Source organism: Salvelinus alpinus, chromosome 37 (genome assembly GCF_045679555.1).
Source record: "Salvelinus alpinus chromosome 37, SLU_Salpinus.1, whole genome shotgun sequence".
NCBI lineage: Eukaryota > Metazoa > Chordata > Actinopteri > Salmoniformes > Salmonidae > Salvelinus > Salvelinus alpinus.
This window is the reverse complement of record NC_092122.1, coordinates 18,807,367-18,823,240: the sequence shown is the minus strand read 5'-3', so window position 1 is coordinate 18,823,240 and position 15,874 is coordinate 18,807,367. Positions and strand designations below refer to the sequence as shown.

At 44.3% G+C, this 15,874-nt stretch overlaps 1 protein-coding gene across 5 annotated transcripts; it reads right to left on the bottom strand.

The window, feature by feature from the left end:
• Window positions 1–8,948: 8,948 nt before the first annotated feature.
• On the bottom strand, window positions 8,949–11,944 carry LOC139565730 (transmembrane protein 53-like). Of its 5 annotated transcripts, none has more exons than XM_071386234.1 (3): window positions 11,805–11,944; window positions 9,732–10,378; window positions 8,949–9,370 (listed from the first exon to the last, which is right to left on the bottom strand). In XM_071386234.1, exons 1-3 carry the CDS (start codon window positions 11,891–11,893, stop codon window positions 9,009–9,011), a joined length of 1,098 nt encoding a protein of 365 aa, XP_071242335.1. In that variant the 5' UTR covers window positions 11,894–11,944; the 3' UTR covers window positions 8,949–9,008. The 5 variants fall into 5 exon arrangements, with proteins under 5 accessions (XP_071242335.1, XP_071242340.1, XP_071242337.1 ...); XM_071386239.1 differs by having other exon boundaries at window positions 9,864–10,378; XM_071386236.1 differs by having other exon boundaries at window positions 11,698–11,927.
• Window positions 11,945–15,874: the final 3,930 nt, after the last annotated feature.

Below are 15,874 nucleotides of genomic sequence, written 5' to 3'. Positions count from 1 at the left end.
TAATCTATGGATTTCACATGACTGGGAATATAGACATGCATTTGTTGGTCACAGATACCTTAAAAAATAAGGGAAGTGGATCATCAAACCAATCAATATCTGGTGTGACCACCATTTTCCTCATGCAGCACGACACATCTCCTTTGCATAGAGTTAATTAGGCTGTTGATTGTGTCCTGTGGAATGTTGTCCCACTCCACTTCAATGGCTGTGTGAAGTTACTGGATATTGGCGGGGGAACTGGAACTCGCTGTCGTAAAAGTAAATCCAGAGCATCCCAAACATGCTCAATGGATGACGTGTCTGGTGAGTATGCAGGCCATGGAAAAACTGGTACATTTTCAGCTTCAGGAATTGTGTACAGATCCTCGGGGCATGGGGCCGTGCATTATCATGCTGAAACATGATGGGATGGCGGCAGATTAATTGCAAAACAATGGGCCTCAGGGTCTGGTCATGGTATCTACGTGCATTTCCATTTATAAAATTACATTTTCATCAGCTGTCTGGGTGGCTGGTCTCAGACGATCCCACAGGTGAAGAAGCCGGATGTGGAGCCCCTGGTATGGTGTGGTTACACGTGGTTACACGAGGCCAGTTGGACGTACTGCCAAATTCTCTAAAACGACGTTGGAGGTGGCTTATCGTAGAGAAATTAATTATTAAATTATCTGGAAACAACTCTGGTGGACATTCCTGCGGTCAGGTCTCTAGTGGCACATTCAAACAACTTGTAACTCAGCAATCTCTGATTGCGACTTCAGTGCGACTTCAGTGCGTTGAAGACAACTAGGACCTCAGAAAAAAATTTGCTCTGACTGGGAAAAATTGTTTTGAACGGTCATCCAACTCAGAATTCCAATTCAGAAACTCTGGCATCTTTCTCTGACTTTCTGACCTGAAAATCACTGATGGCAAGATTTGACCTCGTTTTTTCCCCCTCAGTTCCCAGTTCACCACAAGTTTAATGGTTTAACAGACACTATCACTGTAAACATGCAATCCTTAGCCTATCAATTTCTGTGGAGATGTCTTATGGTTAAAAGCAGGGCTTGAATTGAGAGAGTATGAGAGGATATAGGCCTAACCCTTGTTATAGAGATGGGCTAAAAGCGATCTAGGCTATAACAATGATTAACTCCACGATTATTTCTACATAGTCTACTAGCCTATCGAAGGTCTAGTTCAGCCTCAACATGGTCTCTTGTTAGGCCTAAAGGCTTATGAAAACATTCACTTTTAAATGAAAAGCAAGTGGTCATTATCACACAGAAAATATGGTTGTTTCTGTTAAATGATCCGCAATTTAGAATGCCTATGCCTATAGCAAAAGACCAAAGAGATAGAATCGGTATGGAAGCTGTATGGGTCTATTCAGACTTAACAGCTTAACAGATCAACTTTTATATTTTTTATTCAGGAGAATCGCATTGAATCAGGCTATTCATTTCAGTGCAGTTGCGTTCTTACGCATAACCTTACAGAGCATTCGGAAAGTATTCAGACCCCTTCCCTTTTTCCACAATTTGTTACGTTTCAGCCTTATTCTGGTGGGGGTTTTTTCCTCATCAATCTACACACAATACCCCATAATGACAAAGCAAAACAGGTTTTTAGAAATGTTTGAAATGTATTAAAAATTAAAAAACAGAAATACCTTATTTACAAATCAAATTAAATCAAATTTTATTCATCACAAACATGTTTAGCAGATATTATTGCAAGTGTAGTGAAATGCTTGTGTTTCTAGCTCCAACAGTGCAGTAATATCTAACAAGTAATATATAACAATACACACAATCTAAAGTAAAGGAATGCAATTAAGAATATAGAAATATTTGGATGAGCAATGTCAGAGAAGCATAGACTAAGATACAGTAGAATAGGACAGAATACAGTATATATATGAAATGAGTGAGATGAGTAATACAAAATGTGTAAACATTATTAAAGTGACTAGTGTTCCATTATTAAATTGGCCAGTGATTCCATGTCTATGTATATAGGGCAGCAGCCTCTAATGTGCTAGTGGTGGCTATTTACCAGTCTGATGGCCTTGAGATAGAAGCTGTTTTTCAGTCTCTCGGTCCCAGCTTTGATGCACCTGTAATGACCTCACCTTCTGGATGATAGCAGGGTGAACAGGCAGTGGCTCGGGTGGTTGTTGTCCTTGATGATCTTTTTGGCCTCACTGTGACATCAGGTGCTGTAGGTGTCCTGGAGGGCAGGTTAGCTTGCCCCCGGTGCTGTGTTGGGCAGACCGCACCACCCTCTGGAGAGCCCTGCCATACCAGGCGGTGATACAGCCCAACAGGATGCTCTCAATTGTGCATCTGTAAAAGTTTGTGAGGGGTTTAGATGCCAAGCCAAATTTCTCCAGCCTCCTGAGGTTGAAGAGGCGCTGTTGCGCCTTCTTCACCACACTGTCTGTGTGGGTGGACCATTTCAATTTGTCAGTGATGTGTACGCCAAGGAACTTGAAGCTTTCCACCTTCTCCACTGCGGTCCCATTGATTTGGAAAGGGGGGTGCTCCCTCTGCTGTTACCTGAAGTCCATGATCAGCTCCTTAGTTTTAGGTGAGAGGTTATTTTCCTGGCCCCACACTCCCAGGGCCCTCACCTCCTCCCTGTAGGCTGTCTCGTCATTGTTGGTAATCAGGCCTACTACTGTTGTCTCATCTGCAAATTTAAAGATTGAGTTGGAGGCGTGCGTGGCCACGCAGTCATGGTTGAACAGGGAGTACAGGAGGGGGCTGAGCACGCATCTTTGTGGGGCCCCAGTGTGGAGGATCAGCGAAGTGGAGATGTTGTTTCCTACCTTCACCACCTGGGGGCAGCCCGTCAGGAAGTCCAGGACCCAGTTGCAAACGGCGGGCTTCAGACCCAGGGTGTGTTTCCTGTACCTCATGAGATCACTGAAACACACTCGTCACAACTGTCCCTTAAGTGTCCACGGACCATTCCCACATTCTCAAATGTAGCAATATTGTTTAATACTCCCATTTTGGGGATTTAGGAGTTCGGCCAAGTGAAGTCCTTTGTCCTCTTTCTGTGCTCTCTCCCTCTCTTTCTGCATGACCAGGGGGAGAGAGTCTCCATCAGGAATTTATGACCTGAGATAACAGAACCTGGTTGTAGGAGAGAGAGTGAGAATGGGGGGGGGGGGGGGGTCACGATCTACACCCAGAAAGGGCCACGTCATGACACTAGGCACACCTCAATATCAGTCATTGTGGACAGGAACACATCCATTAAGAGGAATAATGCATACAAATGATAATGCAAAGCCAGTCACAAAAGAGGCAAAGCAACTATTAGCAGAGTGTGTAAGGCAGTGTTGAATGTGTCACTGTCTGTCACCTTGATTATTCAAAACTCTCTCGACCTGTGCACCTACGTTGTAAACTTTTATTCATAGGCTAGGTTGTAGTAACCTCAGATGGGTAAAGGGGAAATTTGAGCATCATGTAATAGCCTCAACCTATCGATGTTACGTTGAGCTGGGTGAATGGAATATGAATGACAGTCATCCATTATGCTGTAGTAGAAATAAGGCTATCAATCATCCTCCCTCATCTTAAAAGGTACAGACCGCCACTGGTTACACACACACACACACACACACACACACACACACACACACACACACACACACACACACACACACACACACACACACACACACACACACACACACACACACACACACACACACACACACACACACACACACACACACACACACATTATTCGTATGTGACCTTTGGATTAGATTCTAGATTGGATTAGATGTATCTGATACTGTAGAAACACCATGTAAAGTGGTGCCATTATATTTCCTAATACTAATGTCATTTCTTAACCTTGGTCTCTTTGCTTCATTTTGGCAGTGGTTATATCCTATTATAGATGCATTCTTAAAATAGTCGCTCACTGTCTGATTAACTTCAGCCCCCTCCTGTACTCCCTGTTCACCCATGACTGCGTGGGCACGCACATCTCCAACTCAATCATCAAGTTTTCAGACGACACAGTGGTAAGCCTGATTACTAACAATGACGAGACAGCTTACAGGGAGTTGAGGACCCTGGCAGACTGGTGCCAGGAAAATAACCTCTCAACAAAATGAAGGAGCTGAACGTGGACTTCAGGAGACAGTAGAGAGAGTGTTCATGCATCTAACAGTCTAACTATCTACCCCATTGGCTTCTTTTTTCATCTTTATTCACCTTCTCTCCTGTCTGCACACTGCTTTCAGCCCCTCCCTCGCTCTCGTGCACGCCTGTGAAAGAGAGAGAATGTGTGTGTGTGTGTGCGTGCATGAGTGTGTGATTCTTTGTTAGGGAGGTTAGGCATAGGTCACTCCTCAACTGTAAACCCATGCCAACTGGGGTGTCTGCAGCCAAGAGCTCGATGCATGACCACATGGGGATGGTAGTACAGAGTGTACCCTTGGCCAAGATACTTATCCATAAGTTAACCCTTTACTTCCTCATCCAGCTGTGGTGGCTGGTAATGCACTTAGTATTTTGTGGATTAAACTAACACGTGCTGTATAGACCAGGGCTGTTTAAATCTTATCCTATGGAGGTCCAGACTACTGCTGGTTCTGTTCTACCTGAATTAATTGCACCCACCTGGCATCGAGATCCAGATTTGAGAGGTATAGAGCAGAGTTTCCCCAACCCTCTCCTCGGAATCCCCCAGACATTTCCGTTTTTTTTGTTAACCCTAAACTGGCACATCCGATTAAATTAGTCAACTAATCAAACTTTTAACTGAATCAAGTGTGCCAGTTTAGGGTTAAAACAAAAATGTGAAACATCTGGGGCTTCGAGGAAAGAGTTGGGAAACCCTGGTAGAGACAGTAAAATTAAAGACAAACTGAGATGAACAGCAGAGGCAAATCTTCCATTTCATTGGTTAGGCCCATCGCTCCTTCCATTTCATTGCTTAGGCCCATCGCTCCTTCCATTTCATTGGTTAGGCCCATCGCTCCTTCTATTTCATTGCTTAGGCCCATCGCTCCTTCCATTTCATTGGTTAGGCCCATCGCTCCTTCGGGAGCTTAGACCATTGACGACTGCTCTCCATTGCACTCTGTTCTGGGCAGTATTCTCCAGCTGGTTCCACCTCATGTTGGTTTTCCTTGTATCTTCCTTCAGCTCTCACCTCCAGGTGTTTCTTGGGAACACTTGTCCTTTGTGGGTTCCAGGATACAGCTTGCCTGGTGATGTTGGAGGGGGGTGTTTGGATGGTGTGGCTGATCCACCCCCATCCTCCAGATCTTCTCTTCCACCAGAACATAGCTGGAGCGCTCCATCTTCCCATCAGCCTCCTATAAAACATTGGTGTCCACAGTTCTATCAAATAAATACAACAGATTCTAGAAACGCATGATAAGAAAACATCCCTGCATGAAGATGTCCAGAAGTGTCACACCCTCCATCGTGGTGGTCCTCTGAAGAGGTCTCATACCCTCCATTGTAGGAACTGGTGGTAGTCCTCTGAAGAGGTCTCATACCCTCCATCGTAGGGGCTGGTGGTGGTCCTCTGAAGAGTTCTCATACACTCCATCGTACGGGCTCGTGGTGGTCCTCCGAAGAGGTCTCATACCCTCCATCGTAGGGCTGGTGGTGGTCCTCCGAAGAGGTCTCATACCCTCCATCGTAGGGCTGGTGGTAGTCCTCTGAAGAGGTCTCATACCCTCCATCGTAGGGGCTGGTGGTGGTCCTCTGAAGAGGTCTCATACCCTCCATCGTAGGGGCTGGTGGTAGTCCTCTGAAGAGGTCTCATACCCTCCATCGTAGGGGCTGGTGGTGGTCCTCTGAAGAGGTCTCATACCTTCCATCGTACGGGCTGGTGGTGGTCCTCTGAAGAGTTCTCATACCCTCCATCGTACGGGCTCGTGGTGGTCCTCCGAAGAGGTCTCATACCCTCCATCGTAGGGCTGGTGGTGGTCCTCCGAAGAGGTCTCATACCCTCCGTCGTAGGGCTGGTGGTAGTCCTCTGAAGAGGTCTCATACCCTCCATCGTAGGGGCTGGTGGTGGTCCTCTGAAGAGGTCTCATACCCTCCATCGTAGGGGCTGGTGGTAGTCCTCTGAAGAGGTCTCATACCCTCCATCGTAGGGCTGGTGGTGGTCCTCTGAAGAGGTCTCATACCCTCCATCGTAGGGCTGGTGGTAGTCCTCTGAAGAGGTCTCATACCCTCCATCGTAGGGCTGGTGGTGGTCCTCTGAAGAGGTCTCATACCCTCCATCGTAGGGCTGGTGGTAGTCCTCTGAAGAGGTCTCATACCCTCCGTCGTAGGGCTGGTGGTGGTCCTCTGAAGAGGTCTCATACCCTCCATCGTAGGGGCTGGTGGTAGTCCTCTGAAGAGGTCTCATACCCTCCATCGTAGGGCTGGTGGTGGTCCTCTGAAGAGGTCTCATACCCTCCATCGTAGGGGCTGGTGGTGGTCCTCTGAAGAGGTCTCATACCCTCCATCGTAGGGCTGGTGGTGGTCCTCTGAAGAGGTCTCATACCCTCCATCGTAGGGCTGGTGGTAGTCCTCTGAAGAGGGCTCACCTTGGCTGGGGTGAGATCAGCATAGTTATTGTAGAATAGCTCACTGTTCTCCATAAACCATAGGACTATAACGGTGTTCATGCATCCAACAGTATTTTAATCTTGATACTATTTGACCCATTGTTTTTTTTTATCCACCTCTCCTTTCTTCCTACTTACTGTATGTAATGTGGGGGAAATACACAAAATACTATATCTGTAGCCTCAAGTCTAGTGGAGCCAACGGCACTAAGCCTAAAACACTATGTATAAAATTGCCACAGTTCCATATTTACTTTTGCTAAACCGTCACCGTCCTCCAACGGTACGTCGACCATAACATAGTAAAGGGGAACCCCTGACTGAACAAACAGAGCTGACTTAAATACTGTGGGTCACACCCTTAATCAACAATGAGCCACACCTGGGACGGACAGCCCAACAAGGCTACGTTCACAATATCAACAGTTCTACCCCATTACACGTGCACGTGCCTATATTTATGTATGGTTCAAAGTCTCTTTGTGCCGGTGCCAGAGGTTAGGCATAGGTTGTTCCTCAAGTGCAAACATATGCCTACTGGGGTGTGTGCAGTCAATATCACGGGGGATGGGATTTCACAGGATGTACCCTTGGCCAAGATACCTCACCACAAGTTAAGCCTTTAACTCCTCATAAACAACTCTGTTTTGTGAGACCAAAACAAATGTACTGTCTAGACAAAAAAGTTGAATACAAACTACATCGAATTGCAGAGGGGGAAAAAATTCTGCTGCATAGCATTGTTGTCCACACTTTATCATTTATATGCAACAGATGCTCTGTCGTTCTGCCCCTGAACAAGGCACTTAACCCACTGTTCCCCGGTAAGAATTTGTTCTTAACTGACTTGCCTAGTTAAATAAGGGTTCAATTTAAAAAAATAAAATTTAAAAAATGCTGGAAATGCATGAAAAGAAAACAGATTGTGTTAGTAGCTACTCATAGAGTTGACAGTCATTAACTACTTCCAGGACAGGGCCTGGTTGTGGTTCTCTGTGACTGAAGAGGGCTGACCCTGGCTTGGACAAGCCTGATGCATGGGAGGAAGCATACAGTGTGGAGAAAAACTGAGGCAGCAAATCTTGGGAATTGAGTATCACTGTTGTTATGAACTTTGAACTCTCGGGTTAGATCAGAGAAGTGACCAACAGCAGGGGAAAGCAGACGGTATGCTATATGGACTGTGATGACAGGACAAAATGAGACTTGTTTTACATAACTCATTTTGGATTCTTGTCCTTTGTTTAACTGTATTTTGGCAGCATTTTTTAGGTTGTACATGGCAAAAATTTAATGTTAAACCATCAAAACATAAGGGTAGACATCACCTTTTCTGTGTTATGTTTGGTATAGCAAATATGAAGGAAAATACATTGTCCGGCTGTGGCGGAATAGCAAAATGGCCTGCCCAGCCACCAGGGGCCATTTTTTTAGGTTTTACATGGCACCATTTTAATCGCTGACCATCAAAACATAGGTGTAGACATCACCTTTTGTGTTATCATGTCAGCAACGCTTGGAAATTGCATATCACTGTTTTAACTCCACCCTCTTGGGTTGGATCAGAGAAGTTACAAACAGCAGGAGAAAGCAGATTACATGATACTGTATTTGGACTCTGATGACAGGAGACTTGGTTTACATATAGCTCATCTTGGGAATTCTTGTCCAGACTTCTCAGTAGCCTCTCTCTTTTTTTCCACCTCATATTACCTCTTCCCTATCTCCTGTGTTTCTTTTCTATTTCTTTCCTTTCTTGTTACGCTCACCCTCATTCTTTCTGTATTCTTCCTCTTCAGTTCTTTCTCATCTTCAAAATGTTTCCTCTCCCTCTCTCTCCCACTGTACTCCCTGTCACCAGCTATTGAGAATGAATATATACTCATGTAAAAACAATTACAATCAATATTTACAATAAATACTAAATAAATATCTATTGCGAATCAACGTATAGTGAGCTGTGTCTGTCATGTGTTTCACCGTTAACATAGTGACCTTGCTGTTATCTGGTGCGTATGAACTGTCACAGACCAGGGTTTCCCAAACTCGGATCCTGGACCACAGGAAATACAGATGAGTCTTGGTGATCTACATAAATTCAGTGAAAACCCACGCTAAAACCCACGCACTTTTCATGTAACCTACTTTTGTCCAGCTAATAGCCTAACCACCGATCAAACAACATTATGGACTAAACGTTGCTGCAGGATTATTTTGCTACAACAATGCTGGTAAAATGAAGATGCTATATCTGTACATGTTCCCACAAGGCCTTGGCAATGATAATAATAATAGGTAAACAAATGCTAGGAGATATGTTGTTATTATTGCAACCGGGAAGTAAATAATGCAGACTTCCTTTGAACATGAGTATGCAGGCTTTATTGAATTATCAAACTGTGATTAGCACATGAGCCATTCACATCTTCTCCCTGAGGGGGGCGATGTTGAGCGAGATCATAAATTTTTCCAACGTGGAGAGGTACTCCTCTGGGTGACAGCGTAGATGAGCAGCGTGCACAGATTCCTTCCAATTCCTGGTTTCCACAGCAACGCCCCGCTTCCTCCAGAAGTCGAGTACCGCCTCCATGGCGACGGGGTCGCACATCGCGTCGTTCTCGCAGAAAAAGAAGAGCGCCGGGGCGGTGACGGGGCTGTTGTAGAAGACCTGGACTGAGTTGTCATAGTAGTGCACCGTCTGGGATTTGAAGAGCCAGAAGTAGAGCAGAGCGGTGTATCGCACCAGGGGCTCGATACGAGGGAACAGGGTCTTGCCCAGGCCTGAGGCACACACATAGACACACACAGATTATTTTATTAATTACATTTCAATTCTTGTTAATTCAATGGGATAGGCCTATGTAATTTCCCCATACAGTAAACACAATAACATACTATCATGTGTGAAAGTCCTCCTCTAAGTCAGCAAATATATTTGAATACAATCCAATATTGTGGAGCAGGTAAGGTGGGAGTATGATTACTAGGTCTTCATCACACAAAGCAACATTGTGACAAACAAGGATGCAAAGTGCAGGCCTTTTCTCTGTCACACATCCACACCGTCTCAGTAACAGATCCCTCTCCTTTCCAAATAATCCAAACCGACAATCCTACCTCCTTTCCTTCCCCTCTCTCTCACCTGTAGCCATATGCTCGAGCGACCCGACCACCATGCTGTCATAGACATGTCCTACAACCCGTTGGGCCAGGCCTGGGTACTTGTGTGGCTCCCTGGCCATCTGGCTGAGCAGCTGGGTGAAGGTGTACCCACCGATGGAGAAGGCGTGGACCAGAAGGGGGCGCCCTTTGAAACGCGGGTCTCCCAGGACCTCCAGGACCTCAGACCCATACTCCAGCCCCCAGCGAGGCCACAGGAAGTGCCACACAGTGCTCTCCACAGATAGGATGTCCAGGCCGCGTTCCAGGTAGAGGTCCCGGTACTTCGCCATGGCCCCCGGTCGGGCGCCAAGCCACGGGAGGAGCAGGAGGAGGGGACGGGGGGAGGAGGAGGGCGAGGATGGAGAAAGGGTTGGTACATCCGAAAATGAAGGGGTGAGAGTTGAGGAAACGGTGGGGTGAGAGGGCATGTCTGAGATAAAGGGGGTGGAGAGGGAGTAGGAGGGGGAGGGAAGAGGAGAGTCTAGATGGGAGGATAAGGAGGAGGTGGGAGGAGAGGGGGCAGGGGTATCGCTGGTGCAGTAGTAGGTGATGCTTCTGGTGACCCTCCAGGCTATGACCCGCCCCTCTCCCACTATCACAGACATGTCTGACCCAGAGTGGGACTTACTGGGGGAAAGAACAGGGAGAAGAATTAGAGCAGGAGTAGAAGTTTAATGACAGAGGGAGAAAATATGGGTTAAACAAAAAACGTTATGCCTCAAGTTAAATTAATGTATACCTACATACACAGACACATGCAAGGTTGTGGGATCCACTCAGGGTTGGATCCGGTTGGTATATATATATATATATATATATATATTGGTATACAGATAAGACTCAAGTAGGCTATTAGTGTTACAATGAAGCATTAGACAGTACAAATTGCTTTGGTCCATATTAGACCAATAAGCGAAGTAAGTTTTGGACTCAACACAAACATATTTCTATCCATGTGCTGCTGTAAGCAACTGTGTTACATGTCAATTTGGATCAGAAACATTCCTTTGTAAATATGCTCTACTTTTTGATGCCCAATGACTTATGTTAAGCAAATTCTGACATGGTTAAATAGCTCAGTGTCATTTAGACATACACAGTTTCATGAAACTTCTTCAAACCAAGCCAACACCCCACACAGCAGGCAGAGTTCACAGCATTATGTACAGGGTATAAAAATTACTTTTGGTCTAGCAGCCACTGTGGCAGGTAACGTTAGATGAAAAAATCTCTACCAGCCACTAATTTTTACCAGCCCAAATATATTTTGCCCATAAAATTACACTAACAAAACACAACAAAATTGATGAACATGCTTTGTAATGTTTCTAAAACAATAAATGTATTGTTTAGTAATAAGTAACTAACGTGGTATAATGTTTAATTAAATGTTTTGTGACCTGTGTCTTTTAACCAAAATATCACAGATGAGACAAAACATTTCACCTACCGCCTTTAAGGTCGGGAGGTTACTGTGGCAGCGCGACTAGAGTCATGTTTGTGGCTGTGAGTTTCAGTCTGACTAGTAGAAGCGTGGTCTTCTCTTCCCTAGCATTTAAAACTCAAACATAGAAAAACAACCTAACTTGTGAACAAAACATTGTAAATAGCCTAGAAACACAACAACAAAGTCTCACTTCAGTAGACTTTCGTTTCAAGTAAATTAGACCAATTTTTATGCATGTGCGCAGCGCTTCTAAAAATGAATATGTCACTCAGCTCTTCACGTGCGCACAGCCAGGCAGTGTTGCAGCGCGAACTGCTACATAGGATTCGTAGTTCTTTGACTTTGTGCGATTAATTGACCAGCTACGAAACAAAACGGCGGAAATTCTTTGAAAACAGCTATTGCAGCATTTGTTTTACTATACATGAGATCATACTTGACTATTTTTATTCACTAAATGAATGCGAGTGAAATGCTCGCACTGTGGAGCCCTGATCACCTGCAAACGTGGCTGGTGAAATAGACATTTTACCCTCCAATGCCAAAATCTACCGTCATTTGGCAGGTGGTGGGTGTTAATTTTAGGCCCTGCTTATGCATCTGTACCGCATGAAGAAATCGAGTATCCCCATAGCAGTTGAAATCTGTCCACCGTCTTCTTTCTGTGAATTAACCGGTTTAGTAGATTCCAGCATTCATCTGACACGTCCGTTAAAACCGATCTCCGTTTACAAATAGGGTGGGAAATAACCACAGCTGTCAAGATCTACCCCCCAGCGTGTCACGGTTTTGCGCAATGGAAATGTCTATTTTCTGACAGAAAAATGCTACGTTAGGTAAGATTTAGATATGTACATAATGGATATCCTTAGACAAACACACAAGTGGGCAGAATTTAAAAAAAACATTGTTATTAAATTAAAACAGAAACTTTATAAAGGGGCCGTTTGGTCCCACTATTGGGGAAAACGTCCCACTCTATGTAAATGCACCCTTGAAGATTAAATACACATCACTTTAAAACGTCTACGTTAGCTTGGCTCAGTTGGCTGCTGGACATGCGCATATTTCAAAAGAATACCCTCTTCCTGCCAAGTAGGGTAATTTGAGGAAAAACATTTTGCCCCAAACATACTCACTACAAGAAAATTTTAAAAAACAGATTACAATTTCTCTCTAACCAAGTGGATTATTTATCTTTAGGCTCCCCTACTGGAATAAAACACGTTTATAGATCTAACCTCATTAGATTATATATATATGTAAAACATATACATATGTATACAGTGCCAGTCAAAAGTTTGGACACACCTACTCATTCAAGGGTTTACATTGTAGAATAATAGTGAAGAATTCAAAACGTTAAATTAACACATATGGAATCATGTAGCAACCAAACATATTTTAGATTTTAGATTCTTTAAAGTAGCCACCCTTTGCCATGATGACAGCTTTGCACACTCTTGGCATTCTCTCACCCAGCTTCAGCTGGAATGCTTTTCCATAAGCTGATCACTTGTTGGCTGCTTTTCCTTCACTCTGCTATTCAACTCATCCCAAACCATCTCAATTGGGTTAAGGTCTGGTGATTGTGGACGCCAGGTCATCTGATGCAGCACTCCATTACTCTCCTTTGTCAAATATCCCTTTAACGATCTGGAGGTGTGTTTTGGGTCATTGTCCTGTTGAAAAACAAATGATAGTCCCACTAAGCACAAACCAGATGGGATGGCATATCGCTGCAGAATGCTGTGGTAGCCATGCTGGTTAAGTGTGCCTTGAATTCTAAATAAATCACAGACAGTGTCACCAGAAAAGCACACCCATACCATCACACCTCCTCCTCCATGCTTCACGGTGGGAACCACACATGCAGAGATCATCTATTCACCTACTCTGCATCTCACAAAGACACAGTGGTTGCAACCAAAAATCTCAAATTTCCACAGGTCTAATGTCCATTGATCGTGTTTCTTGGCCCAAGCAAGTCTTTACTTCTTATTGGTGTACTTTAGTAGTGGTTTCTTTGCAGCAATTTGACAATGAAGGCTTGATTCACACAGGCTCATCTGAACAGTTGATGTTGTGATATGTTTGTTCCATGAACTCTGTGAAGCATTTATTATCAATTAAATAATTATTAGGCTAGTTGATTTGCAGCCAGCCACCGTTACTGTGTAGATATGCCTATGTCTCAAATCAATATGGACACAAGGGCTTCTTTTTTGGAAGGAGCCCTATTCAGAAATAAGAGGTAGCCTAGGTATCTAGTGGCGCATTCAAACAACTGGGAACTCGGCAATCTCTGACTTCCGACTTCAGTGCGTTGAAGACAACTAGGAACTCAGAAAGAAATTAGCTCTGACTGGGAAAAATAGTTTTGAACGGTCAATTCAAAAACTCATCTTTCTCTGACTTTCTGACCTGAAAATCACTGATGGCATGATTTGACCTCGTTTTTTCCCCCAGTTCCCAGTTCTCCACAAGTTTCCCGGTTTAATAAAACAACCATATTTTCTGTGTGATAATGAGACTTGCTTTTCATTTAAAAGTGAATGTTTTCATAAGCCTTTAGACCTAACAAGAGCCCATGTTGAGGCTGTACTAGACCTTCGATAGGCTAGTAGACTATGTAGAAATAATCGTGGAGTTAATCATTGTTATAGCCTAGATCGCTATATATAGTCTGGATCATAGTTTTTTCTTAGGCTGATCAAACAAGGGGTAGGCCTATATTCTCAATTCAAGCCCTGCTTTTAACCATAAGACATCTCCGCAGAAATTGATAGTCTAAGGATTGCATGGTGACAGTGATTGTGTCTGTTAAATGCTCCGCAATTTGGAATGCCTATAGCAAAAGACCAAAAAGATAGAATCGGAATGGAAGCTGTATGGGTCTATTCAGACCTAACAGCTTAACAGATCAACTTTTATATTTTTTATTCAGGAGAATCGCATTGAATCAGGCTATTAATTTCAGTGCAGTTGCGTTCTTACGCATAACCTTACAGTGCATTCGGAAAGTATTCAGACCCCTTCCCTTTTCCCACATGTTGTTACGTTACTTATTCTGAAATGGACAAAAGTATTACTTTTCTCATCAATCAACACACAATACCCCATAATGACAAAGTGAAAACAGGTTTTTAGACATGTTTGAAATGTATTAAAAATTAAAAAACAGAAATACCTTATTTACAAATCAAATTTTACTTGTCACATACACGTGTTTAGCAGATGTTATTGCGGGTGTAGTGAAATGCTTGTGTTTCTAGCTCCAACAGTGCAGTAATATCTAACAAGTAATATATAACAATACACACAATCTAAAGTAAAGGAATGGATATAAGAATATGTAAATATTTGGATGAGCAATGTCAGAGCGGCATAGACTAAGATACAGTAGAATAGAATATAATACAGTATATACATATGAGATGAGTAATGCAAAATATGTAAACATTATTAAAGTGGCCAGTGATTTAATGTCTATGTATATAGGCAGCAGCCTCTAATGTGCTAGTGGTGGCTATTTACCAGTCTGATGGCCTTGAGATAGAAGCTGTTTTTCAGTCTCTCAGTCCCAGCTTTGATGCACCAGTACTGACCTCACCTTCTGGATGATAGAGGAGTGAACAGGCAGTGGCTTTGGTCGTTGTTGTCCTTATTATCTTTTTGGCCTTCCTGTGATATCAGGTGCTGTAGGTGTCCTGGAGGGCAGGTAAACTTGCCCCCGGTGCTGCGTTCGGCAGACCTCACTACCCTCTGGAGAGCCCTGTGGTTACGGGCGGTGCAGTTGCCGTACCAGGCGGTGATACAGCCCAACAGGATGCTCTCAATTGTGCATCTGTAAAAGTTTGTGAGGGTTTTAGGTGTCAAGCCAAATTTCTTCAGCCTCCTGAGGTTGAAGAGGCGCTGTTGCGCCTCCTTCACCACACTGTCTGTTTGGGTGGACCATTTCAGTTTGTCAGTGATGTGTACACCGAGGAACTTGAAGCTTCCCACCTTCTCCACTGCGGTCCCATCGATGTGGATAGGGGGGTGCTCCCTCTGCTGTTGCCTGAATTCCACGATCAGCTCCTTAGTTTTATTGATGTTGGTTATTTTCCTGGCACCACACTCCCAGGGCTCTCACCTCCTCCCTGTAGGCTGTCTCGTCGTTGTTGGTAATCAGGCCTACACTGTTGTGTCGTCTGCAAACTTGAAGATTGAGTTGGAGGCGTGCGTGGCCACGCAGTCATGGATGAACAGGGAGTACAGGAGGGGGCTGAGCACGCATCCTTGTGGGGTCCCAGTGTTGAGGATCAGCGAAGTGGAGGTGTTGTTTCCTACCTTCACCACCTGGGGGCAGCCCATCAGGAAGTCCAGGACCCAGTTGCAAAGGGCGGGGTTCAGACCCAGGGCCTCAAGCTTAATGATGAGCTTGGAAGGTACTATGGTGTTGAATGCTGAGCTGTAGTTAATGAACAGTATTATTACATAGGTATTCCTCTTGTCCAGATGGGATAGTGTGCAGTGCGATGGCGATTGCATCGTCTGTGGAGCTGTTGAGCGGTATGCAAATTGAAGTGGGTCTAGGGTGTCAGATAATGTAGATGTGATATGATCCTTGACTAGTCTCTCAAAGCACTTCATGATGACAGAAGTGAGTGCTACGGGGCGATAGTCATTTAGTT